Source organism: Xiphophorus couchianus, chromosome 24, assembly GCF_001444195.1.
Source record: "Xiphophorus couchianus chromosome 24, X_couchianus-1.0, whole genome shotgun sequence".
Lineage (NCBI taxonomy): Eukaryota > Metazoa > Chordata > Actinopteri > Cyprinodontiformes > Poeciliidae > Xiphophorus > Xiphophorus couchianus.
The window spans coordinates 18,884,855-18,911,867 of record NC_040251.1 but is presented as its reverse complement, the minus strand read 5'-3'; the positions used below and the strand labels follow the sequence as shown (position 1 = coordinate 18,911,867).

The 27,013-nt window shown below is 38.2% G+C and overlaps 1 protein-coding gene and 2 long non-coding RNA genes across 10 annotated transcripts; 1 reads left to right on the top strand and 2 right to left on the bottom strand.

The window, feature by feature from the left end:
* Positions 1-90: 90 nt before the first annotated feature.
* On the top strand, positions 91-20,882 carry LOC114140515 (NACHT, LRR and PYD domains-containing protein 3-like). 5 transcript variants are annotated; one of them, XM_028010475.1, is made up of 13 exons: positions 91-412; positions 1,707-1,814; positions 1,891-1,965; positions 2,195-2,293; positions 14,430-14,495; positions 14,903-14,981; positions 15,080-15,308; positions 16,250-18,044; positions 18,148-18,321; positions 18,569-18,742; positions 18,879-19,052; positions 19,233-19,279; positions 19,395-20,882. In XM_028010475.1, exons 2-13 carry the CDS (start codon positions 1,738-1,740, stop codon positions 19,955-19,957), a joined length of 3,552 nt encoding a protein of 1,183 aa, XP_027866276.1. In that variant the 5' UTR covers positions 91-412; positions 1,707-1,737; the 3' UTR covers positions 19,958-20,882. The 5 variants fall into 5 exon arrangements, with proteins under 5 accessions (XP_027866276.1, XP_027866274.1, XP_027866278.1 ...); XM_028010473.1 differs by having other exon boundaries at positions 2,192-2,293; XM_028010474.1 differs by lacking the exon at positions 91-412 and adding an exon at positions 421-700 and having other exon boundaries at positions 2,192-2,293.
* Positions 6,616-8,536, bottom strand: LOC114140675 (uncharacterized). The gene is made up of 4 exons (XR_003594626.1): positions 8,329-8,536; positions 8,032-8,144; positions 7,667-7,910; positions 6,616-7,490 (listed from the first exon to the last, which is right to left on the bottom strand). It is a non-coding gene; the product is annotated as an uncharacterized LOC114140675 (long non-coding RNA).
* On the bottom strand, positions 10,266-14,154 carry LOC114140680 (uncharacterized). Of its 4 annotated transcripts, none has more exons than XR_003594632.1 (5): positions 12,525-14,154; positions 12,336-12,441; positions 12,140-12,250; positions 11,951-12,056; positions 10,266-10,515 (listed from the first exon to the last, which is right to left on the bottom strand). It is a non-coding gene; the product is annotated as an uncharacterized LOC114140680 (long non-coding RNA). The 4 variants fall into 4 exon arrangements; XR_003594635.1 differs by having other exon boundaries at positions 11,951-12,053; XR_003594634.1 differs by lacking the exon at positions 10,266-10,515 and adding an exon at positions 11,340-11,420.
* Positions 20,883-27,013: the final 6,131 nt, after the last annotated feature.

Here is a 27,013-nt window from a genome sequence, read left to right as displayed (position 1 = left end):
TTTATCTTAAAACAGAAACATCAATATTTTCTGCTCAGTACATTTTCCCAGTTTCCCCTGGAAATGGGAAAAATTCCCCATCATGTGAAAACAAATTGTGAGTTTTAAATTCCATCTGATATATTTATGAATTTGTGCTTGTGTGTTTAGAATGTTTTTAACATGGTTTATGTATTTTATGTTGTTTTGTGTTTTTAAATTCCTCCTTTGGGAGCCAGTCAAGATGCTGAACTGAACTAAATTCATCAAGTTAAAGCAAAACGTCTTTTGCTTTGGCCATATTTCCCCATTTATTGTAAATAGAGTCTGATTTCTTCTGACTTTACTTTGGTCCCTGAACGTCTCAGAGTTTTATTTTCACTTTCCTCATTGCGACACAGTTTGGATTCGCCCCATAAATCTCAGTCTGTGGGTAAGAAACCTAAAAGTTCTTTCTTTTTGAGTAGTTCAGGTCGTTTTAAGGCTCGTTGTGATCAGATTCAGCAGAAACTTCTGCTCCATAGTTCCCAGTAACAGAGTCCCAGCCAAACTGGGAGGGACTGGTGAAAATCTGCCTGCAGAACAGATGGGCAGCCTGGAGCTGGAAAACTTTCACAGGATCCATAAATATTTATATTAAATACTAACAATGTTGAGGTAAAACATTAATCATTGATGAGAATTTTAACATTTCATTGAGAAATGTAACTCAGAACGTCACGTGAGTAACTTCTTTAAAAATGTATTTTCAGAAGTACTTTTACTTTTACTTGTGTAATTTTACTATGATGTATTTCTACTCTTACTAGAAAAACATTTCTGGATTTTCTACCTGCTGAATGCAAAACAAACATGTTTTTTCACAACGCATGAAGTTTTAAAGTTTCATAGGTTTTCTAATAAAATCTGGAAACATTTTAGTTTTCCTCATTTTGTTGTTACTTATATGAATTATTGACATTTTTATCCTTAAAATACCAACATTTTCACTTAACATTATTACATCTGAAGATGTAATTTTTCAATATTAAATGATTGATAATTTGATCAGTCACTCAGTACAGAAATAATTGTAAAAATATGCTGAGTATGATCTTTGGTCCTCTGCCCAGCTCTGACTTTAATCAACAGAAGTCATGAAATAATCAGGGATTAATAACAATGCAATAATTTTTCATGTTCTACCTTGAATGTTTCCACCTCTGAGTTCATTACAACCACAGACTGAAATGATCTTACTGGGATTATAGTTCCCATAACTTTAAAGTAGAAGAAACATACATATAAATCTGAAAAGTGTGGCATGCTTTTGTACTCAGACTTTTGGATTTGGTCTCCACCAAAAGATAAAACCAGTTTTTATTTTTTCCTCAGACTCTCAGCTCTGATGATCTACCTTCAGATGTCACATTAAAACTCATAAGATGTTAATTTATGGTTTTATTTTAGTTCTGAATCAATAATTTGAATGTTTTTATTCTTGAACTGTTTAACTAACAGGTCATCTGGACGAGTGTCTCCTGACATTTTTCTCTCAATGTTTCAGATTCAACAAGATTCCTGAAAACAAAAAGTTAAATTATTTTTTACTCTATTCATTAATTAAACAAATCATTTCAACATTTGATTCTAACTTTATTCAGAAAATAAATACAAATTCAATAAAACATGAATATAAAAAAAGTAATTAAGTTGAAATATCAAACCTATTTGTGTTTCCGTTCTAGGTGAGTGGAGAGAGCGCCACCTAGTGGCAGCATGGATCAGTGTGAGGACAGAGAGGACAGAGTCCTTCCCTCTAAAATGTCTCTTATTGGGGAACATGAGGACCAGAGGTGAGGTCATGACTTTTACCTGTCCAGGAAAGGTCAAAGGTCAGCAGTGAAATCACCAAACCGTCTCCATTCACAGGAAGCTGTCAGAACCAGAACCTGGACCCGGACCAGAACCCAGCTGTGTTTCTTTGAGCAGCAACAACTCAAAGAGGTGAGCTGGATCTAAGTTTGAGTTTTTAAATTTTATTTTATTTTAATGTGTTCATGTGAGCCCAACAAAAATTACATTTACAAAATTACAAAATTTTATCACCTGAAGAAAAACTTTTCCTCTGAAATTTGATGATTTTATACAGATATATTAATGTGGTTATTGGAAAACAGTCCAGCCACGTTTTACCACCGATCCATTTCTAACATGACGGTTTGTTATTTAGCAGGAGTCGTGCAGCTGAGCCCAGCTGTGTGTCGTGGAGGAGCAACAAGTCAAAGGACGTTATTATTCTGTTTAAATCGGACCAGCCTCCAGCAGCAAAGAGGTGAGCCGGGTCCAAACTTTCTGCTCCATCTTCTACTAACATGATCATCAAATATACCAAACTGGTTTTAATTCTGGTCAGATCAGATTTTCTGACCCACCAGAGGTTTTGTATTTTAAAAAGTCATCATGATTGAAGGTTTTGAGGGACTTTCTGGGTCTTTGGCAACGTTTGGCAGAAATGAGGAACCTAGAAAACTCTCCAGCCGCAGAACAAGATGTGAAAGTTTATTAACATTTAATGATCTAAGAGCTGCATCGTCCTGCTGCCATCTTAGATTTCAGCTCTGAGGAAACCACCTGTTGGATCCTGACTTTGATTTTTATAGATTTATCTAAAGAAATGCCAATAAAACGCTGAGACTCTGTGGAGGTAGATAACCTTTAGTGGTGTTCCAAGATTCAAACAGTTGATTCCTGTCATTTTTTCACTCCAATTATGGAGAAAAGTATGAATTATATTTATTTTTTCCTTTAAAATTGACTGATTTTATTAAAATTTAAATCTGCCAGAGGTATGAATAATTTTGGGCTGAACTATAAAATCAGAGCTAATTTAAAAGTTGCCTAGTTTAAAAGTTTAATTTAGTTTAATTTAAAAGTTCACGGTTGCCTAGAGACGCGATGAGCTGCCATCAACCCGCGTCTTTTTAAAACATCCTCAGATACTACAGCCGCCAGCTGCTCACTGTAGCCAAATGTTACTTTTAATGTCCAAGTAGTTCGTTTTGTCTTTTTTTAATATATGATGCATCTGTAAACAAAACAAAACAAAAAAATAACTGCGTTAATGAGACTTTTTTATTTTGACGCGCAGTATTTGCTGTGAATTGTGAAGCCGCTGGGCTGTCCGGTGGTCCGACAAAATAAAAACCCAGAGAAGCTGCTGAGTGGAGGGAAAAATCCTCTTCTGGTCCCAACAGGAAGTCAAACACTGATAACCTAATAAATTAAATTCTCAAACTTTAAATTCTAGTAAACACCCAACACTGGACCTGGAAGACATTTTAAATAAGAAAAATAAAAACCGATAAAAAATAAAATGAATTATGAAGTCTGTGTAAACAAAATTGTCCTTAAAAAAGGTTCAGTTGAGACCAAAACACCAGACTGAAGGTTATTCAACTAGTTTTAGTAGAAAGAAAAAAATAAATCATGCAAATGGAAATAGAGCTCATTTTAATTTATTTACTGGTTATTGGAACAGAACAAGAGGCGCCGTCATTTTCTCCAACAACTGGGAATTATCGTAAACAAACAAACAAAAAAACAAACAAATCTGAGGATAAAGTATGAATGTTGCTGCTGACCGGGCCGGACTTTAAGAAAAGGTCATCCAGGCCTTCGTCCAGGGCCACAAGTTTTGGGGACCCCAAATATTCGGGATGTTTTTGTAATGAATGTATAATTAATATTGTAGCTTAAATAAAACTCATTGGAACATATCGAGTGCTTTATTATTGTTTCTTACTGTTAAAGGGGAGTTTTTCCTTTTTACTGTCGCCCCCTGCTGGTCAGGAGGAGAGTGGTTAAAGATAACAGGCTTCCTTAGGTAGTTTAAAAGTTTCTTAATTTGAATAATGACTAATATCAATTGGAATATATGTATGACTGAAACAAAATACCTTTAAGTGATATTTACTGCGAGTTAGCAGTAAAGAGATACAGTAGACTTGGACTTAGACTTAGACTGACTTTATTGTCTTTTGCATGCACAGGGTGAATACAGAACAAAATTTCGTTGCATACGGCTCAGAACAGTAATGACAGGAATTTAATTCTTGGTATAAACTGGAGCAGTCAATGATTCTTGGGACCAAACCAACATCAGTTGACCAAGAGTAAGTTTAGCTGCATAGTTGTGATAAAGATCAGGATGAGAAGGAAAAGCTCGACTGATTCAGTTTCTAATGTTTCCAGATGAGGTAACATATTCATTTGCCTAAAGCTAAAACCATGTTGAGATATTTCTGCTCTGCTATAAAGCTGCAGCGCCCGACTCCACAGAGACAACAGGTCGGGAAGACAACAGGACGAGTGCAGCTTTCAGGTCAAACTCAGAATCAAACCACCACTTTTCAAAAACTCACTTGTAAATATCACTTAAACATAAATACCTGCAGCATTCCTATTTAAAATAACCAACAACCCATCGCCTGGTGGAGGGCAAATAAAAGCCTGGTGGCCCACCAGGCTGATAAAACACTGGGGGAGACCCTGACTTCCATCTATAGTTCTAGTCTTAAACAGGAAAGCCAACTATATTCTAAGCGATCTTTGGGCTGCTCTTGGTCCGATCCCTCACCGATTGCCACGGTGGACCTGTGGCAAACGGAGCCGTCAAAGGGATGAAGCCTCTGATGGCTCCTAGGATCACTGGGATACTCAAACCCCTCCACCACGATAAGGTGGCAGCCCACGGAGGGGAAACAGAAAACCAGAAACCGTTATGGCTCTCTGATGTTAAACCAAAGACCTCACAGTATTAACTGGTCCAAAATGGCTCCCTTGAGTCAACTTGGTTCTGGTTCTGTTGGTTTATTCATGTTCCTTTACTTACAGACTGGCATTGTACAATCTGAATTTGAAAGTTTTATTACAGATCAAACTGGACATTGTGTAGGAAAATAACACCTTTATATAAATGGACAGTATTGGCATAAACAAAGCTTTAGTTTATTTTCTCCACAGAAACTACACTGGGTCTGGCGTTCTGATTGGCTGTGGTTCCTTCCTGGAGGAGGACGTTGGCTGACATGACGCTGCCAGCCGACCCTTCTCCGTCTCCTGCTGCCAACGTTTCCATGAACGTAGTAAGTTCTCCTGAACAGTTGCTCTGTTGTGTTTCTGCTCCGTCTTCTCTCAGCTCCAGTCGGTCCTGGCAGGTGGCTGCAGATACTGAGCCCGGTTCTGGTTCTGCTGGGGGTTTCTTCCTGTTAGAGGGGAGTTCTTCCTCTCCACTGTCGCTACATGCGTACTCAGAATGAGGGACTGCTGTAAAGTCAACAACTCAACACAAGCGGTTTGCTGTCGCCCCCTGCTGGTCAGGAGGAGTGAATGCTGTAAGTAACGACTCCATACAATCTGGTTGAATTTTCTTTGGTACAAACCTCTTTAATTAACTGAATCTAAAATATTAAAAAAGTAAAATCAACTGGAATCTGACTGAATTGAAATAACTTTATAAAATGCTTTGACAACATTGTGAGTTAACGTTATAAATACATATTGAGTTTCTTTACTTTATTGTTTAAGTTGAAGGTTTTTGTATTGATTTTTTTAAGTTTTTGCATTTTGTTTTGAAGGTTTTTGTATTGATTTTTTTTTAGGATTTTGTATTTTGTTTTGAAGGTTTTTGTATTGATTTTTTTAGGATTTTGTATTGATTTTTTTTAGGATTTTGCATTTTGTTTTGAAGGTTTTTGTATTGATTTTTTTAGGATTTTGTATTGATTTTTTTTAGGATTTTGCATTTTGTTTTGAAGGTTTTTGTATTGATTTTTTTTTAGGATTTTGTATTTTGTTTTGAAGGTTTTTGTATTGATTTTTTTAGGTTTTTGTATCGATTTTGTTTTGAAGGTTTTTGTATTGATTTGTTTTGAAGGTTTTTGTATTGATTTTTTTTAGGTTTTTGTATTGATTTTTTTTAGGATTTTGTATTGATTTTTTTTAGGTTTTTGTATTGATTTTTTTTAGGTCTTTGTAGGATTTTGTATTGATTTTTTAAAGATTTTTTTAGGATTTTGTATTGATTTTTTAAAGATTTTTTTAGGATTTTGTATTGATTTTTTAAAGATTTTTTTAGGATTTTGTATTTTGTTTTGAAGGTTTTTGTATTTTGTTTTGAAGGATTTTGTATCGATTTTTTTAGGATTTTGTATCGATTTTTTTAAGATTTTGTATTGGGTTTTGAAGGCTTTTGTATTGGGTTTTGAAGGTTTTTGTATTTTGTTTTGAAGGATTTTGTATTGATTTTTTTAGGTTTTTGTATTGATTTTTTTAGGATTTTGTATTGGGTTTTGAAGGCTTTTGTATTGGGTTTTGAAGGTTTTTGTATTGGGTTTTGAAGGATTTTGTATTGATTTTTGTATTGATTTTTTTAGGTTTTTGTATTGGGTTTTGAAGGATTTTGTATTTTGTTTTGAAGGATTTTGTATTTTGTTTTGAAGGATTTTGCATTGGGTTTTGAAGGTTTTTGCATTGGGTTTTGAAGGTTTTTGCATTGGGTTTTGAAGGTTTTTGCATTGGGTTTTGAAGGTTTTTGCATTGGGTTTTGAAGGTTTTTGTATTGGTTGTTGGTGTTTTGAACATCTTTATATTTACTTTTGGGGTTTTTAACATTTTTGTTATTGGTTGTTTGTTGTGCATTTGTTGGTTTAAGTATTAAATTTTATATAGCGTCAATTCACAAAAATGTTGTCTCAATGGACTGAAATAATTTTAGTTCACCCACATATATTCCAATTTTTATTAATTCACAGTAAATTAAAGTTAATTATAGTTTAAGAGGTTTGTACCAAAGAAAATCCAGCAGATTGTATGGAGTCGTTACTTACAGCATTCACTCCTCCTGACCAGCAGGGGGCGACGGCAAACCGCTTGTGTTGAGTTGTTGACTTTACAGCAGTCCCTCATTCTGAGTACGCATGTAGCGACAGTGGAGAGGAAGAACTCCCCTCTAACAGGAAGAAACCCCCAGCAGAACCAGAACCGGGCTCAGTATCTGCAGCCACCTGCCAGGACCGACTGGAGCTGAGAGAAGACGGAGCAGAAACACAACAGAGCAACTGTTCAGGAGAACTTACTACGTTCATGGAAACGTTGGCAGCAGGAGACGGAGAAGGGTCGGCTGGCAGCGTCATGTCAGCCAACGTCCTCCTCCAGGAAGGAACCACAGCCAATCAGAACGCCAGACCAGGTGTAGTTTCTGTGGAGAAAAATAACCGAGAAACAAAAATGTTAACAGTTGAAAAATGACTGATTTATCCTCTAGTAACCTAAACCAGACATTAAATTCTAACTAACCTTTAACAATGAAAGACATTTTAAATGTATAAAAATAACATTATGAAATTTCTAAACAAAATTATCCTAGACAGAAAAGAAAAAAGAAACTGAGTTGTTTCAAGTTCAGTCATTTTCTTTTGTCCGTCGTTGGGAGGCGATGAAGGACAAAATCGGATGATCCAGGAGGATTCCTGAAGGACCACAGGACACCAACTCAGAATGAAAATGTCACTTTTCAAAAGATCACATATCAATATCACAAAAAAAAAAAAAAAAACAGCTGAATCCCAGCAGCACTTCATGAGGAAGACTGCTGAGAACATTTCAAGTCAAAATGGAGAACCGGATCAGGGAGCATCTGCCTTACCTGCTCATCTGGGAACACTTCTAGGGTTTCTTCCAGGAAACCTGCCGAGTCTGGTGATGGGGTCACTGAGGTCATCCATCAGCGGGAGGCGATGAAGGGCTTTTCCATCCGTCCATCCATCCTTGGGAGGCGATGAAGGGCTTTTCCATCCGTCCGTCCATCCTTGGGAGGCGATGAAGGGCTTTTCCATCCGTCCGTCCATCCTTGGGAGGCGATGAAGGGCTTTTCCATCCGTCCGTCCATCCTTGGGAGGCGATGAAGGGCTTTTCCATCCATCCGTCCATCCTTGGGAGGTGATGAAGGGTGAAATCAGTGACGAAAACAAGATGATCGGGAAGAACCGGATCAGGGAGCATCTGCCTTACCTGCTCATCTGGGAACACTTCTAGGGTGTCTTCCAGGAAACCTGCTGAGCCTGGTGATGGGGTCACTGAGGTCATCCATCAGCGGGAGGCGATGAAGGGCTTTTCCATCCGTCCTTGGGAGGCTGTGAAGGGTGAAGCCAAAGACAAAAACAAAATGATTGAGAAGGGTTCTTGAAGAACAGGACAGGAAGACAACATGATGGGTGCAGGTTTAAGGTCAAACTCTTTAACGACTCAGAATGAAAATGTCACTTTTCAAAAAACACATTTATAAATATCACTCAAACCACAAAATACCTGCACCATTTCTTGAGGAAGACTGCTGAGCCCGACGGTAGGGTCACTAAGGTCAGCCATCAGCGGAGGGGCGATGAAGGTCTTTAGACGGGGTATTATCCTTCCGTTATCCTGCCGTTGTTCACACACCTTTACATTTGTTCTTGACTTTCAATAGGTGACCTTTTAGAATGAATTACACATATTTGATTACAGACTAGAGAATACAAGATCTTAGACTTAGACTTGTACTTTATTGATCCTTTGGGAAGACTCCCTCAGGAAATTGAAGATCTGTTCTGGTTGCTGTACCCAAGATCAGAACATCTTCCTCTCATATAACCTACCGTGTTTTTCCTGCAGGGAATGGATTTACCGTTTCGTTGTATTCCTTTGTTATCAATTTCCTTTAACTCATCCGACGACTTCAAAGCCTTGAGCAGTGGCTTCAAGAAGTAGCACGCAACATTTCCTTTTGTTGGGTTCAGAGTCCAATACCATAGTGCCCATCTTGATACCAACATTAACTACCAGTCTGAGGCCATTTGGTGTTTCCAGTCTCCATCTCAACAAAAACTGCTGACTGGCTTCTAAATCCCCTCAGTCCACATCCATGTGGTGTTGACAAGACCTTAAACTCTCAACCATGAGCTCAAAACTCTCCGTCACCGTAAGACACATCGAGGATTCAAGTGGTGACAGTGGAGAAGAAAAGCATTCCTTTAACAAGAAGACTTTCAAAAAAAACAGAAAGAAAATCTAAAAAGAAAACTGCAGTTATCAAACATTGGTTAAAAGTTATGTAAACTAAAGCAATGCCTCATACTGAGGATGCATGCAGTGACAGTGGAGAGGAAAATCTTCCCTTTAACAGGAAGAACCCTCCAGCAGAACCAGAAGTTGGCTCTATAAGAAAGGCCATCTGTCACGACCCCCGGGGATTGAAAAGATAGAATAAAGAGAAAGACAGAAAAAGAAAAAGAGGATCCAGGAGGATCCTATAGGAGAAAAGAGTTAGCTGCAGCAGAAGGTCCTCTGGTGGCTTCATCTAAAGAGAAACAGTTTGTGTGATTTTAAAAGCTAAAGGGAGAAAAGAAACAGTTGGTGAACCAACAGGTCATCCAGCAGCTTAGTCTAGGAGGAAAACTGGGTTAAAAACAAACTTAACACTGAAAGACGGGTCCAACTGGATCATCTCTGGAAGGAAACCCGAGTTAATCTCAGATTTAAACCTGCAAATAAGAGGTGGTGGATTAGACTGTGTAAACCTCACCTCTGACCTCTGACCTCCAGCAGATCTCTGTTGACCGTCATCGCCCAGAAGAAATGAAATGAATCTGTCCGCCGAGTCGACGCAGAAATAAATCGATTTTCACGTTTATATTGTTGTTGAACGCGAATAAAATTTGTTGAGCTATTAGATTATTATAGTATGGACGCCGTTTTAAGAATATTTAGATTAGATTTCAAACTAAATATTAAGTAGATACAAAAAATAAAAACAATGTATGTAGAAATGTAAAAGACCTTATTTTCACCCAAAAATATATTTGATAATATTCACAGAAAAGATAATTATCTTAATGCAGCTATATTAATGTCAACATAGCCACATTAAATTATTACTAATAATATGCAGGTATGTTATCAAGGATTATGATGGTGATATTTATTATGCCTAAGCTGAATCACTTCCTGCATCCTCTAAAATGTTGCCATATCTTTGGCAGCCATCTTTCACATCACAACTGACTTTCAGCCATGAACTTCAGATTCCAACATGCTAGTTACACCTAAACCTTCACAGGTCACATGACCACCGCAGTAAACAGCAAAAAGACCCAAGACAGAAGGATTTTCAACAGCAGAATCCTTCTCAGCGCATAGCTTCTCAGCAGAGAATCAAAACAAACCAGCATAGCCAAACGCTTCAGCATCAAACCCAGCAGCAGCTCTTACTTTGAGATGTCTTCTGGACCCGCCATTGGAACAGTTCTTTGACTTAACAAACCTTTGATGGGTTGGGCGGATCCGCCAGGCACCTTGTAGGGAATCCTCAGCTTGATTGAAGCGATCCTCAGCTTGATTGTAGTTTATCCATAATCGATCAGCTGCTGGCTCCAGACGCCATTTTTTCCTCATATTTCAGGGACGCCAGCACCCAAACAAACCATCGCTGCGATGCCGTGGTCGGGTGGCCTTCTGCTGCTCTGTTTAATCACAAAAAAATGGCTTCAATAACTTAACCCTCTTATAACCAACCCGTCGCCGCTGTCAGGATTCAGATTGTGTACTTCCCATTACCGTAATTCCTGAACAGTTCAACATATAAAGAAAAATTTAAAAAGGGCAGAAAAGCTGAGACATTGTGCTTTCATGGCATATATGACACATGACAGTAGCCACCTGGGAAATGTTTGATATGAGCTTGACCAATCACAAGAAAGATTCTCCGTCTTATTTGTCACCCAAGCTACTCTGCATCATAACTCCTGAACGGTTGGTAGCATTAAAAAAAATCCAAAAGTATTAGAAAGTGCATAAAAAGGGCTTTTCAACTGTGGATGACATGTGCATGTTGCAGGAGACATTACAGAAAATATTTCTGTAACTACAGAGTTTCCCTGCGGAGCTTCGTATTGTATCAACAGAGTAGCGGTGAGAGAGAGAGAAGACAGCAGAGGACGATGTGAAATCACACATACAACTATGGAAATGTCTAAAAGAAAATCAACCAGAGTGATAAATTATCTCAGAAGAGTAATATCTGAAGGCAGTGAACATGAGAGACATATTACCAGCAAACCAGGTTATGTAAAATGTTTGTACAAAATAACGTTTTTCATTTGAATGCTACACAACTACTGGCTAGATGTTAGCTTCATCTTGATTCCTGCACAATTTGTACAATAAATATTTACTATGCTGAAAATAAAATTGTGAGCTTCCAAAAAGAATGCCCCAATTAATATTTTTACCAAAAGTGATTTTGGGGAAGAAAAAAAAAAAAAAAACACACTTTTTTTTGGCCAAAAGATGAATGGGGGGGGACCCGTCTCTCGCCCTTTGACCCCTGGAGATGGATACCAGCACCCCTCTGTACCTGCAGTGTGCTAGATAAAGTATGGATGGATGGAAATAAAAATCACTTTTGGCAAAATGTGATTTACACTTTCACTGGTGCCAGCTAGAAAAGAACTGCTGCAGAGCCAACCACAAAAAAAAAAAAATTAAAACGCCTGAAATAATTTAATAAAAAACAGGAACAAAAACGTGTAAATTGGAGGCCAGGTTTCAGTTTTCTCTGAATTTATGTAATATAGTTAAAAGCTGAAACCGCTTGCCCCTGTTATCTTAGTTCTTCACTAATAAACCTGAAAATTTCAATTCTGATATTTTTCCTCTTTAAGCTGTTCACAATTTTTAATAGACAGAAATATTAAATAACTATCAGATACTGACCGCTGAGGTTGTTCTGGGAAAAAAGGAGCAAAAATAAAGACTCCATGCACATTTCAGAATTTTACAGCCATAAAATACATTTTTTAAAATTTAAAAATAAAAACACAGGCGGCCCAGTTACAATTATGGCCATAAGACGAAAACAAACAACTTCAATAAAGGTTTCTGCAATATAACTTACCTTGTGACAAACGCAGCGATTTCAAAGATGGCGGTCCTCAGCTTGTCCTCATCAGCAGCCAGACAAACCACCGCTGAGACGCCATGGCCGGGTCCGTCCTCTGCTGCTGTTCAAACACAAAATCACCTCCATAACTTAACCAAGGACAAAACAAACAACTTCAATAAAGGTTTCTGCAATATAACTTACCTTGTAACAAACGCAGCGATTTCAAAGATGGCGGCCCCGCGGCCTGCTTGTCCTCATCAGCAGCCAGACAAACCACCGCTGAGACGCCATGGCCGGGTCCGTCCTCTGCTGCTGTTCAAACACACAAAATCACCTCCATAACTTAACCAAGGACAAAACAAACAACTTCAATAAAGGTTTCTGAAATATAACTTACCTTGTAACAAACGCAGCGATTTCAAAGATGGCGGTCCTCAGCTTGTCCTCATCAGCAGCCAGACAAACCACCGCTGAGACGCCATGGCCGGGTCCGTCCTCTGCTGCTGTTCAAACACAAAATCACCTCCATAACTTAACCAAGGACAAAACAAACAACTTTGAATAAGGATTCTGAAAAATAACTTACCTTGCAACAAACGCAGCGATTTCAAAGATGGCGGTCCCGCGGCCTGTTCGCCCACTCCACCTGATTCTCAGCAGGTGTGTTTAGGCGCCAGACTAGGAGGCCCAATCAACACGGAGACGATTTCAGGTGAATCCGCAGAAGTTTGTAGTTTTTCAGGCTGGGCGTCCATTTCGGCGTCTTGGGAGAAAAGGAGATTTTAAAACCCGGGTTCCACGGCGGATGAATATCAGAATACTGGTTTAGTGTCTCGGTGCGGCCTGGTCGAACTGGGCCTTTTAAACGCTCACGTCATATTTCTATCCAGCACGGCGCATGCGCCTCACTGCGCGCTAATTAAAAAAACAAACATGGCGCCGTTTGGCAGTAACCAGATTTGACAACTTTCAGTCCAAACTCAAAGTAAAACCCGTAAAACCAGCAGAATAGCAGAAAGGAAAAAAATCTGATCCTTAGAAGCAAAAACGCTTTTAAAAATGTGAAAAGACGCATTATAAGCTGAACAATTTCAGAGAGGATGGAAACTGTGGGGCTCTAAAGAAATTATACTAAATAAATATATTTTTTAAATATTCAGTGGTAGATATTTCTTCTTCACAATTTTCTTTTTAAGGTATTATTAAAAATACATAAAAATTATTTTTAATAAAAATTAATTAAATGAATTAAGAATTATGGTACTTTAACTGCTGTATGGAGATAGGATCACACTTTCCATCTGCTAAATCAGAGACCTGCAACCTGAATCTCTGGAGACACAAGTGGCTCTTTGTTCACATTATTAAATGATGAAATATTAATCTGTTTTTGTTTAATTCTTTTTTTAAGTGTCTCCATAAAAACACTGTCTGCACGGGCCCTGTGGTAAATCTGGCCTAGAACCAGCCTCTAAAGAAAACAGTAAAGACCATTATATACTGTATATATATATATATATATATATATATTTACATGCAAAATATGTGCAAAATATTTGGATAAATAATGTATTAGTCTGATCCTGGTCCTTAGCCTTGTTAATTACTCTTATTGCTCTTTTTTGAAGTTTAATTAGTGACTGTTGTGTTGTTTTGTAATTAATTACCCAAATATCTCTGGAGTCACTTAAATAATGTCAAACTAAAGAACAGTGCAGAATGTTAGGCTGGTTCTGTGTGAACAGAAATGTGTTTTGGTACTGAAACTATGACAGACCCACTTCATGAACTGTGAACTGAAATAGTAAAAGTCTGACTCATAATTTCTACTTTTCCATAGATGGATAAACATTCTTGTTTAAAGAAAAAAGGCCAACAGCTGCATAACGTTCAGATAAAAATTTCTAAGTATGATTTTCAAATAAAGTTCTACCTTGTCTAATAAATAAATGTCTACCTTGATAATAAACTGGTTTTAGGTTTATTAATCCTATGCAGTTAGTAAAATGTTCTTCAAATGACTGGAAATGCAAAGTTTTAAGTAGATTTTATTTTAATTTCCGGGGAACAGACCCCACTAATACTGAGTGACTCCACAGCTGCTTGTGTCTCATTAATGTTAGCAGATGTTGGCAGCTATGATGTGATCTAGAGATTCTGTTTCAAACTGAATTTATTCACCTCTGGAAAAAATGTAAAGTTTCTCTGATTTTACTCTATATGTTTGAGTAAAATGAACATTGTTCTTTTGTTTGTGAATCTATGTAAATAAGCAGTTAGATGTAGAAAACCGCACCAACAAATATTTTCTCATGGGTCTTAGTCCTGCTGGGGGCTCAGCCCCCCTAAAGGTCAGATCCTAGAATCGCCCCTGGATGCCAGTGTTCCTGTTAAACGCTGATGGAACCTGTGCTGCCATTTTTAAGGTTTAGAAAACTAAAAAACATTTTTATTTGACGTCAGTCTGGATCTTTGTGTGTTTTTTTGTTAGGAAGAGGCTGAAAAATGACGACCAGCTTGAATCTAAACTAGAACATCTCTCCTCTGATTACCAAAGGTAAGACTATTACTGATGACAAGAATTAAAGGAATTTTATTTATGCATCAGTTTTAAGATAAGAGTTGTTTTCACAGACTTGAACTAAAATCCTTAACCTTCAACAAGTACAGTTCTTTTTCTCTCCCTCTACTTCGTACTGTAATCTTTAGTTTTCTTTCACTCCTGAGAGCAGCGCACCAGCGATAAAAGTAAATTTGAGTGTTTTATGAGATTTAAATTCATTAGGAACTGTTACTGGGTGAAGTTTTAGGTGAAGATATGCAGAAGACTGTGCTTCAGTGTAGGAGGAGTGAAGATGTAGATACAAAACTAATTCTGACTCAGATCTGCAGCGAAGCATCATCTAAGTTTTTCTCTGTGTGGACAGACAGAATATGGGTTCATTTGTCCTGGTTCCTCCACAGAGTGGACCAGCAGAGCTCAGAGGTTCCCACTGATCCGTCTGTCCAGCTGCATCAGACACAGCTGGACTCCATATTTATGGTCTGTACATTGGTTCTGTTCAGTCAGCATCATGCTGTTTTTTAGACTATCTGCCCAAGATGGATCTGATGTTTCCTTCAATTTTTATTCTGTTCCAGCTGCTGGAGGAAAACATTGTCACTTTTGTGAAGAACGAGCTGAAGAACATCCAGAAGGTTCTGAGTCCAGATGATCCAGGATCCTCAGAGGGTCAGAGTGAGGATGAGGAGGTGATTAGGGGTGAGGATGAAGAGCAGAGGAGGAGCAGCAGGGAGGCAGTGATGAAGATCACCCTGAACTTCCTGAGGAAGATGAAGCAGGAGGAGCTGGCTGAGTGTCTGCAGAGCAGTAAGAGGATTTCTAAAACAATTATGTTGAATAATTAAAACATGATTATATGTAAAAATGCATTCATGCATTTATTTATAAAATATATAAATCCATATCATAAATAAGCAGCAAAGTCCAACCTGCAGCAAACTGAAATCAAAGAAGAGAAATGAACAAATACAGAAAATCTTAATCAAACAGTGCAGCAAACAGTCGTATGAGCTCAATGACATTCTGGATTCAGCAGCTTTTTCTTGATTTAAACATCATCTGTGGTGACTAGTGTGCTGCTCATGAAATCTAAACTTTGGGAATTTACTGTATTTACAGTAAAATACTGTAAAAAAACAAACAGAGCAACAATGCACAAGATAAAGACCCATTTTAGTATTAATTCTTGTACCCAGTACACCAAAAATGTTACACTTAACATTCAACTACAGATGAAAACCTTCAAAAGCATTCATACATATCTACCAAACTCAAACTGTGATGCAGTAACGTCAGCATTGAGTGCCAGTAAATGGTACAACTGCTGCTGATCTGCCATGACATGTACTGTCCTACTGTCTACTGTCCATCTACATGCATCCAAATAGAAGAGGTGGCTATTCTATTTGCCACCTAATCACAACCCATCAACCCATCAAACAAGGGGATGGGAAACAACCCATCCCCTTGTTTCACTCAGCTGCAGGCGTTTGATGCAGATCATGTCTAAAAAAATCCTTGGCAAGGTTTTTATGTAGTTTTTCTGGTCTATCCCTAAACAACCAACTATCCCAGTGTCCTCTGAATACTTCTGCTTAAGGCAGAACCTGGATTTCTACTGGAAGTTAGGTTGTAAAGAGTAGACAGGATAGTGGAGGAAATAGTTCCCAGGGTTGACCCAGTGCTGCATAATATTGTGTCCCAGTTAGCCATTTTTACTGGCCTTACAACGTGTTGTCTCCATGCAGGGAATCATGCTGAAAATTGTCAACGGAAACTCAAGTCTAACTTGAAGACAAAGTTCCAGTGTGTGTTTGAGGGAATCGCTAAAGCAGGAAGTCCAACCCTGCTGAACCAGATCTACACTGAGCTCTACATCACAGAGGGAGGAACTGGAGAGGTCAACCAGGAACATGAGGTCAGACAGATTGAAACAGCATCCAGGAAACCATACAGACCAGAAACAACAATCAGACAAGAAGACATCTTTAAAGTCCCACCTGGAGGAGATCAACCAATCAGAACAGTGATGACTAAAGGAGCAGCTGGCATTGGGAAAACAGTCTTAATACAGAAGTTCACTCTGGACTGGGCTGAAGACAAAACCAACCAGAACATCCAGTTCATATTTCCATTCACCTTCAGAGAACTGAATGTGCTGAGAGAGAAAAAGTTCAGCTTGGTGGAACTGATTCATCACTTCTTTACTGAAACCAAAGGAATCTTTAGCTTTGAACAGTTCCAGGTTCTGTTCATCTTTGATGGTCTGGATGAGAGTCGACTTGGTCTGGACTTCAACAACAATCCGATCCTGACTGATGTTACAGAGTCCAGCTCAGTGGATGTTCTGCTGACAAACCTCATCAGGGGGAAACTGCTTCCCTCTGCTCTCCTCTGGATAACCACACGACCTGCAGCAGCCAATCAGATCCCTGATAAATTTGCTGACAGAGTGACTGACATTAGAGGGTTCAATGACCCACATAAGGAGGAGTACTTCAGGAAAAAATTCAGAGATGAGGATCAGGCCAGCAGGATCATCTCCCACATCAAGACATCACGAAGTCTCCACATCATGTGTCACATCCCAGTTTTCTGCTGGATCACTGCTACAGTTCTGGAGGATGTGCTAAAAGCAAATGGGAGAGAGGATCTTCCAAACACTCTAACTCAGATGTACATCCATTTCCTGGTGGTTCAGACCAAACTGAGGAAGATCAAATATGATGGAGGATTTGAAACAGATCCACACTGGAGTCCTGGAATTCGAAAAATCATAGTGTCTTTGGCAAAACTGTCTTTTGATCAGCTGCAGAAAGGAAACCTGATCTTCTATGAATCAGACCTGACAGAGGGTGGCATCGATATCAGAGCAGCCTCAGTGTACTCAGGAGTGTTCACACAGATCTTTAGGGAGGAGAGAGGGCTGTACCAGGACAAGGTGTTCTGCTTCGTCCATCTGAGTGTTCAGGAGTTTCTGGCTGCTCTTCATGTTCATCTGACCTTCATCAACTCTGGAGTCAATCTGATGGATGAACAGTCGACATCCTGGAGTTGTGAAGCAAGAGAAGATCAATCTGCAGAAACAGATATTTACAAGAGTGCTGTTGACAAGGCATTGCAGAGTCCTGATGGACACCTGGACTTGTTCCTGCGCTTCCTCATGGGTCTTTCCCTGCAGACCAACCAGAGACTTCTCGAAGGCCTGTTGAGACAAACTGGATGTTGTTCCCAGACCAATCAAGAAACAGTTCAGTACATCAAAAAGAATATCAGTGAGAATCTATCTGCAGAGAAAAGCATCAATCTGTTCCACTGTCTGAATGAACTCAATGATCGTTCCTTAGTGGAGGAAATTCAACAGCTGCTGAGTTCAGAAAGTCTCTCTGCAGAACGACTGTCTCCTGCCCAGTGGTCCGCCCTCGCTTTCATATTAATCTCATCCGAACAAAGTCTTGATGTATTTGACCTGAAGAAGTATTTACCTTCAGAGGAAGCTTTTCTGAGGTTGATTCCAGTGATCAAAGAGTCAAAGAAAGCTCTGTGAGTATGCAGCTTCACTTCCTTTGTTATGCAGATAAATAAAACAGTGGAATGAGAGAAAATGGCTGCCACATATCCAGTGTTTCTGTCTCTTATTTTTCAGCCTGAGCCAGTGCAATCTGTCAGACAGAAGCTGTGAAACTTTGTCCTCAGTTCTGGGCTCCTCTTCATCAAACCTGATTGAACTTGACTTGAGCAACAACAACCTGAGGGACTCAGGAGTTGCCCTGCTGTGTGCAGGACTGGAGAGTCCGCAGTGTGAACTGGAAACTCTGAGGCAAGAAACATGAGTTTATCAGCCTTTGAAATGCTTTGAGTCAAACCATTAAGCAATTTAGTGAAACGTACTTCATTTATATGAAGTACATTTATTAAAGATACATTTATTAAAGATACACATTTGGTATAAATTGATGGTATCACTGTGTTAATGACTGAAAAATCCACAATGGTCACTGAAATAACAGAAAAATTACAATAAATCCTCTATAACTTTTTCATATATTGAAATATGACCTTTTCAGGCTAAGCACCTGTAGGTTGTCAGGTAGAAGCTGCCATCATCTGTCCACAGTGCTGAGCTCCCAGTCCTCCAGTCTGATTGAGTTGGACCTTACAAACAACGATCTGAAGGATTCTGGAGTCAGCCTCCTGTCGACAGGACTGGCAAACCCAAACTGTAAACTGGAGACTCTCAGGTCAGTATTCATCAAAGATTTTTCATTTATAGGATTTTCATTTTCCAAATGCTTTTTTACTGCAACATTATGAACATAGACTGCACATGCACTCTAGTATCACAAGGCTTCACAATGAGTGTTTTTACATCTAAAGCCTGTCAGGATGTCTGGTCACAGAGGAGGGCTGTGATTATGTGGCCTCAGCTCTGACCTCCAACCCCTCCCATCTGAGAAAGCTGGACCTGAGTTATAATGACCCAGGAGAAGATGGAAAAACTATACTGATGGCTAGATTTGAAGATGAGCGTTCCAGACTGGAGACTCTCAGGTACAGAATGAGTATTTTTAACCCAAACAAACTCTTAAAAGATTGTGTAAACACTAACCTTGAGCATCATTCCTCCTCCTTTGGTTCTTTAACGGTGAAATAACATTTAAATTCATTTGAGTGTGAGCTTTCTAGGCTAATGCTTCCTGGATCCTAATGATCTGACTTTCCTCCTTTCAGGATGGAGCCTGCTGGAGTTCAATACTTGAAACCAGGTCTGAGGAAATGTAAGTGGGTTTTTAAACATCATTTTTCATCCTCTTCACATGAAGCTAATAACTACAAAGGCTAAACAGATTTTAGATCAATAGCTGCAGCTGGATTGTTTGTTCTCTCCATCAGATTCCTGTCGATTCACCATCGACACCAACACAGTGAACAGAAACTGCCAGCTGTCCCACGGCAACAGGAAGGTGACCCATGTGGAGGAGGATCAGCGGTACCCTGACCATCCAGACAGATTTGACTGGTGTCGTCAGCTTCTTTGCACAACTGGTCTGACTGGTCGCTGTTACTGGGAGGTGGAGCGAAAAGGGAGAGTTCATGTGTCAGTGAGCTACAGAGGAATCAAAAGGAAGGGAGACAGTGACAACTGTGAGTTTGGATACAACGATAAGTCCTGGAGTTTGTTCTGCTCTGATGGGATTTACTCTGTCTATCACAATAACAAAGGAACATCAGTTCGCCTCCACTCCATCCCCTCTTCCTCCTCCTCCTCTTCCTCTGCCACCAGCAGAGTAGCAGTCTATCTGGACCATCCGGCCGGCACTTTGTCCTTCTACAGAGTTTCCTTTGACTCTCTGATCCACATCCACACCTTCAACACCACATTCACTGAACTGCTCTATCCTGGGTTTGGCGTTGGCTTCAGGCCCGGTTCCTCTGTGTGTCTCTGTTTGGTTTAGAACAGGAAACACCTGTTCAGTCTGTCAGCATTAGCCTGTCATGGTACAATATTATATATATATATAAAACACAACAGCCGGGTTTCAATCATGAACATGAAACAGTTTAAAAAATGCTAACGAAGGCAACCGCTGGGACTTTGTACAAAAAACTAATTAAACATGTTGGAACTGATTCATATCTTATAATTCACATTTTTATCACTAATGTCCAAATAATAACTGAGCAATAATTTGTGGAGTTTTACGATGTGTGTCAGGATAAAATGAACTGATTAAAGTTCTCCAGCCCATCAGCTCATTTTATCTTCAGCTCATCTTCATCCAGTCAGTTTCTGACTTTACTAAAGGAATAATCACTTCATCTGTCAAACAGTTGTTATTATGCAGAACAAAATGTTGCTGTTTGTATTTTTAAAGCCTCAGTATAATGAGGACATCCTGTTTAATTCAAAGACATTTCAGATGAGTCGGTTTTAAGACTCTGAACATTTTAAATCATATTTTTTTGCTCTAATTTGCTTTGATTTTGTTTTCTTTTTCCCATATCAATGTATTTCCTCTTCATACAGTGATTGTTATTGGGTGACATTGGGATCAGTTTGTTTCTGCTTAGTTTCTAATATATATAAATATAACAATGATCTTTAGGAATATGTGTCTTTCTGGGTTTTTTCCATCGGTTCTTGCAGTTACATTCAAATCAATCAGATCTATAACTGATTATTCATTTCAAGCAGCTTTATTAAGCATCTAATCTGTAAGTGTTGGTAATTTGATTTAGTCATTTGCTGAGACTGTAGTTACATCTTCTTCACTCTGGTGTCATGTTAGTTTTATTTCCTTATTATGTAAAACCATCCATTGACGAACTATAGATATTTGTTACTCATTTTATTATTAAAACACATTTTCAACCTTTTAAGTGGCTTCTTCATATTTTCTTTTTCAGCTTCACTTTGGCAGATATCTCAGAAAATATGTAAATTACCCATTCATCTGCTGCAGGTTCCTAGAAAATGACATTTTCATTACAGGAACCTTCAACTAGTCCTAGATCTAATTTGTCTCCATCTGGTGGTTAAAAACACAAACTATGGGAGTAGAGTACAAATCCAATAAGCTTGTTTTTTTTCCGATCTTGTCAGGTATTGTCCCTCGAAACCACGTGACCAGGTGTGAACTGATCCTCTGTCCCAGAACAAACACAATACTGGTGTGGCCAGTTTCACTGGTGAGTAGTACGTGGAGTTATGGTTCAGAAAACAGGAAATAAAAGCAGAAATTCATTGTTCCCTTATTGGAGGTTTATTTCAGATCATATTTATCTGGCGGGTTTGATGTTTATATGAGCAGCATTTTTATTTCTGATTTAAATGATTTAACTAATCCAGTGAATCTTCCATCATAAACTAGATTAATTTACTTTAACTTTCTCTTTTCTACACGTTTAAAGTTGTTAAAATTAATCCCAGTTCTGATCAAGTAAGTGAATGAAACATTAAAAATGAAAACGATCTCTTGGTTATGTTTCTCTGAAAGCAACAAAACAACTAGACTTTGTTAATAACTACTCACTGCAAAACAATATCTGCCTTAGATTTGTGAACAGCAGTGGAACAATTTCTTAGATGTTTTACATTTAGTAAAATTAGACATGACGTGGCTTGAACCTGGCAGCTGATACTGACCAGTAAACGCCTCCTTTTAACTCCTCTGTAAAAACTACGTTCACTTTTACCTGAATGTGACGCAGAAAAATACCATCTCCTGAAGATCTCCTCAAACATTTCAGGTAAGATATTGATTTTCCTCTTCGACTCGGTAGAATCAGCTGGAGAAAGATAATTTTCAGCAGAACCAGCAGACAGAACCAGGCAAACGTCACGGCTGTGTGTGATATTAGAGAGGAAACTGTGGTTGGGTTGAGACCCTGAAATAATCATTGCTCTTCTACACGGTGTTGTAAAGGAGTAATAGTAATAGTTTATTGGATCTGAATATGAAATTACATTAAAAAAATACATTGCTCATAAATGTACATTTTCAGTTAAACATACTTAAGCTCATCGTAATAAATTTAATCCAACATCAATCCAAAGTTTGTAAATAGATAAAGGTTTTTGTCAATAAATGTATTATTACAAATATAGTATTAAAATTAATATTCCCTGTAATATAAAGCTATTTCAAATAAGTAACTTGACCTCTTGAAGATATTTGTTTGACTAGTAGAGGAATAGGTTTATTTTTCTATCAAAAGAATTAAGAAATAAAGATGAAATGTCATAGATCTAGTGTAGAAAATTATTCACTAAATCTATTGAATTATTTTTAGAAAGATGCATTAATTTCACAGAAAGCGAAGCAACAGAAACAAGTAACGACTGTGTTGAGTGAGGGTTTTTTATAAGAGGACATGTTTTCCAGGAAGAGGAAGCTGCGGTGATGCCTGTTCTGTCCCCTAAATGTGTTCATTGTTTTGGGATAAATAGAAACATGAAGCAGAAGTTCAGGTTGGGAGAAGTGCTCTTTTAAAATTGTACCTTTAAAACAGGATCATCTTCAAATGTGTTGTTTTTAAATCCTGAATTCAGTTTTAATTTGTTTTTTTTAATTTTTTTTTTTTTATTATTTTTATTAATTTTAGATACGTTACAATATAAAGAACAAAGAAGAAACCTGTGCCGCCACACACATACAAACAAACAAACGAACACACACACACAAAAAAAAAACCAAAAAAAAAAACAATCTACAACAAAATACCCCACAAGCACGAGAAACAGGGTGTCCATCCTCTCCTCCAGTCCACGTCATCCCTCAGCCATCAAGAGCGGGGAAACAGAAGCAGGCAAGAATAAATAGAGCTATAAAACAAAATAATAATAATAAAAAATAAAATAAAATCCTAGGGACCAAGCAGAAAAGACTCAAGGGGACCCCAAAATGTCAAAAATGTATCTGATTTGTGATTGAGATCATGGTCAGCTTTTCCAAAGGAAGGATAACAGATTTCTGTGTGAGCCACATATTTACTGTGGGGGCAGAAGGAGAAGTTCGTTGTAACAAAATACATTTCTTGGCAAGAAATGGAAGAATTGTAAACAAGGATTTAGAATGTGCATCCAAATGATTGGGGGAAACATTTAGAAGATAGAACACAGGAGACAAAGAAAAGCGAACACCCAAAACCTTTTCAATCACCAAATGTACGTCCCTCCAAAAGGTCCTTAATAAATCACATGACCAGAATAGATGGAGAAAAGTACCTCTGTGCCTCAAACATTTGCAGCACAGATTGGAACGGTTGGGGAACATTCTCTGAAGACGAACAGGGGTATAGTAGGATCTATAGAAAAGTTTGAAATTCTGTTCTTGTATAGAAATAGAAGTGCATTGAGGAAAGGTTCCATTGCAAATCTAAAGGGCTGAATTTCATCTCCAGATCACGCTCCCACAACCGCTTGACAGAGTCAAAGCTTGATGGTACAGAGCAGAGTAAGAAAGCATAGAATCTGAAAATCAGACCTTTAGGAGAATTGGTGGAAACCAGAACATTTTCTAAGTCTGTCAGTTCCCTACGGAATGCATTGGACCGAAATAATGAATCCATAAAATGTTGAATCTGAAGATATTTATAAAAATCTTTCTGAGGAATGTTGCTCTTGTCCCTGATTTGATTAAATGATTTGATAGCACCGGAAATCAGCAAATCAGAGAAATCATTCAGACCAGAACAAGACCAGCTCAATAGGCCAATACTTCTAATAGAAGTTGGTAGGTCTGGGTTTAAAATCAGGGGGGATCTAATTGAGATAAAGGAGGGAATATTCAAGTATTTCCTTATGTCTTGCCAAGCTAACAAAGTACTATAAACTACCATGTTTTCCTTCAATGAATCCAATTGATCTAAGTTATTGATAAAAGGGAGAGAACTTAACCTTCTAGGACAGCATGATAAAGATTCAAGGCCCCGCCATAAGCAGGTGTCTCTACTAGAAAACCAGTCAGACATCATTTTAAGCTGAGCAGACCAGTAGTAGAGCTGCAAATTGGGTAAAGATAAACCTCCCAACTGCTTGGGTTTAGTAAGAGTGGAGAACCTAATTCGTTGATGCTTATTGTTCCAAATAAAACGAGAAATATGAGAATTAAGGGATTTAAAGAATGTAAGGGACAAATAGCAAGGAAGGTTTTGAAACAGGTAGTTTAAGCGAGGGAGAATATTCATTTTTATTGTGTTAACCCTACCGAGAAGTGATATAGGTAAAGTAGACCATTTCGACAGATCATTCTTAATGTTCTGAACTAAGGGGGAGTAGTTTGATGAGAATAAGTCTTTCAGATCAGGGGTAATAAAGATGCCCAAGTACTTGAAACCTCTTTTAGATGTATGAAAAATAGGTTGTAGCGCCATATCTTGGGGGATATTGAAAGGAGAAGCGACAGACTTGCCTAAATTAATTTTATAACCCGAAAGAGCACCAAATTTATCCATGGAACTAAGTACAGCCGGGACCGATTTATTTGGGTTTTTCAGGTATAAAAGGACATCATCCGCAAAAAGAGAGATCACATGGTGATCTTCACCTATCCTAATTCCAGATATGTCTGGGTTAGATCTGATAGCCACAGCTAAAGGTTCAATCAACAACGTAAACAACAAAGGAGACAAGGGGCACCCCTGTCTACAACCCCTCTGAACAGAAAAGCCGTCTGACAGCAAACCGTTAGTATTTACAATGGCTACTGGACTGGAATAGAAGGCTTTAATCATGTTAATAAAATTAGGGCCCATGCCAAATTTCTGTAAAACTAGGAATAAAAAGGGCCATTCTACCCGATCAAAGGCCTTTTCTGCATCAAGAGAGATAAACAAAGCAGGGTCTTTATGTTGATTAAGGTAATGAATGATGTTTAGAGCACGACGCACATTGTCTGTTCCATATCTAGATTTTACAAAACCTGTCTGGTCGGGGTTTATTATCTTTGGAAGAATTTTTCACGCCAACACCTTAACAACAATTTTGTAATCAACATTAAGGAGACTGATAGCTCTATAGGATGAGCAATCTAGGGGATTTTTATCTTTCTTCAACAATAAGCTAATAGAAGCAAAACTCCAAGACGGAGGCACACCTCCTGCTAAGATATCGTTTATAGCAGGTAAATTTAATTTGTTTTTATTGTAATAAAATGATTTAGATGCTTGTTAAACTTTTCCCACCAGGAAAGGTCCAAAGTGACTCATAAAACATAATCTGATGACACTGATGACCTTCTGCTGCTTTATCATAAATGTGTTTGTTGACAGTTTCTGTGTTTCCTGCTCAGATGAAGGTCAAATGTCTGTGAGCTGATCTAAGCAGAGCAACATGGACCAACATGAAGACAAAGAGGACAGAGTCCCTCCCTCTAAAACCACTCACAGTGGGGAACACGAGGACCAGAGTAAAGTTCAGAGGTCAGATCACCATCTCTGACTGTCCAGGACTCTTCTCCATGTCAGAGTTCAGCACTTTAATCACTAAACCATCTTTATTCACAGGAAACCACCAGAACCAGAACCTGGACCTGGTAAATCAGACCAGCCATCAGCAGCAAAGAGGTTAGTTTGATCTAACTGTCCTAATTTTGTAAAATGTTAAATTTGTAAATTTCCCCCAACTCAAATCTTAAAGTCAAAATCACTTTAAGTACCAACTTGAACTTGACAGGAAACTACCAGAACCAGAACCTGGACCTGGACCCAGCTGTGTGTCTTTACAGAGCGACGGTTCAAAATATCAGATTACAGATTTTAAATCAAACCAACCTTTATCAGCAAACAGGTGAGTTGGACATAAAGGTTTTAATTCTGTGCAATGTAATCAATCGAAATGGTTTTTGTTCCTGCTCAAATCTCAAAGGTGAGGTTGGTATCATCGTTGTTCATAAGTAGCTACCAGAACCAGAACCCAGTTGTCCTTAAAGAGCAGCGGATGGAAGGACTTTCCTACTGAATGTAACTTAGACCAACCTCCCAGTGGCTCTGACGGAGAACATCTTTACTTTGACCAGGTCTATGTTGTAATTCAGAAACACTTCTGAATTGTCTTATCTAGTGAAATAAATACAAATTGAATGTAGTTTATGTTTAAATTTACTTTGTTATTGAGAAATATAAATGAGCTGCTGTGGATCAGGTAGAAATAGTTGAAGTCATTCCTCCGCCAACATGTCAAGGTTCTCAAGAACAAGAAACTCATGTCATCTATGATTAAACTCAGTATGAGTGTTTGTGTTAAAAGTTAAATCTTACTTGTTTAAGTGTTTTCATTGGTCGATATATAAGAGTGGATAAAGGTAAGTTATTTAGCTCCCCAACTCCTGTGAAAATGAAATGTTCAGGACCCTCCTGATTTATTTCAGGAAATACTAATTGCTTTTGAAAATAATCAGTAAAGTAACTGGATTTCTCTCTTGGTGAAGCAATTAGTTTCTAAATATTTCCAAGTAACCAACAATGCTCTCCAGGACTCTTCCTTATCTCCGTTTCAGCACTCAGATCACCAAAACCTCTTTATTCACAGGGAACAATCCAAACCTGAACCTGAACCTGAACACAAGTCTTTAAAGAGGGATGATTCAAAGGAATCTGCTTTTAATTTTAATTCATCTGATGAAGCAGCAGCAGAGAGGTAAGCAGTAGCTACTGTAACTGTTGTTTCAACATATGTATGATGTTTTAGAAGAAATGCAACATGTTTGAGTTTCAGCTTGTGACAAACTACAAATGCACCAAATGGATGTTAAAAGATGAGCTTTTTCTTATTTGTAGAACTCAAAGCAAGAAAGTAATGAATTAATTTCACTCTTGTTGATGTACATAAGTTGTTTCTTCTAGCAGTTTTCTATTTAGAAAAGCTTTTTGACTTAGATTTGTCAGTCAGGTCTACAGAAGCGGGTCTCAGTTCTCTTATCTGATTGAAGACATAAAATATAGTAATACAAATTTAATGCACTGTTTGCTTAAACTGCATTTGTTATGTAAAGTGTAAATATATAAAAAGA

Coding starts and splice junctions, on each gene's coding strand:
- LOC114140515 (XM_028010473.1), top strand. CDS start 1,738: ATGGATCAGTGTGAGGACAGAGAGGACAGAGTCCTTCCCTCTAAAATG. Junction 15,309..16,249: donor GGCTGAGTGTCTGCAGAGCA/GTAAGAGGATTT, acceptor GTCTCCATGCAG/GGAATCATGCTGAAAATTGT. Junction 19,053..19,232: donor TCCAGACTGGAGACTCTCAG/GTACAGAATGAG, acceptor TCCTCCTTTCAG/GATGGAGCCTGCTGGAGTTC.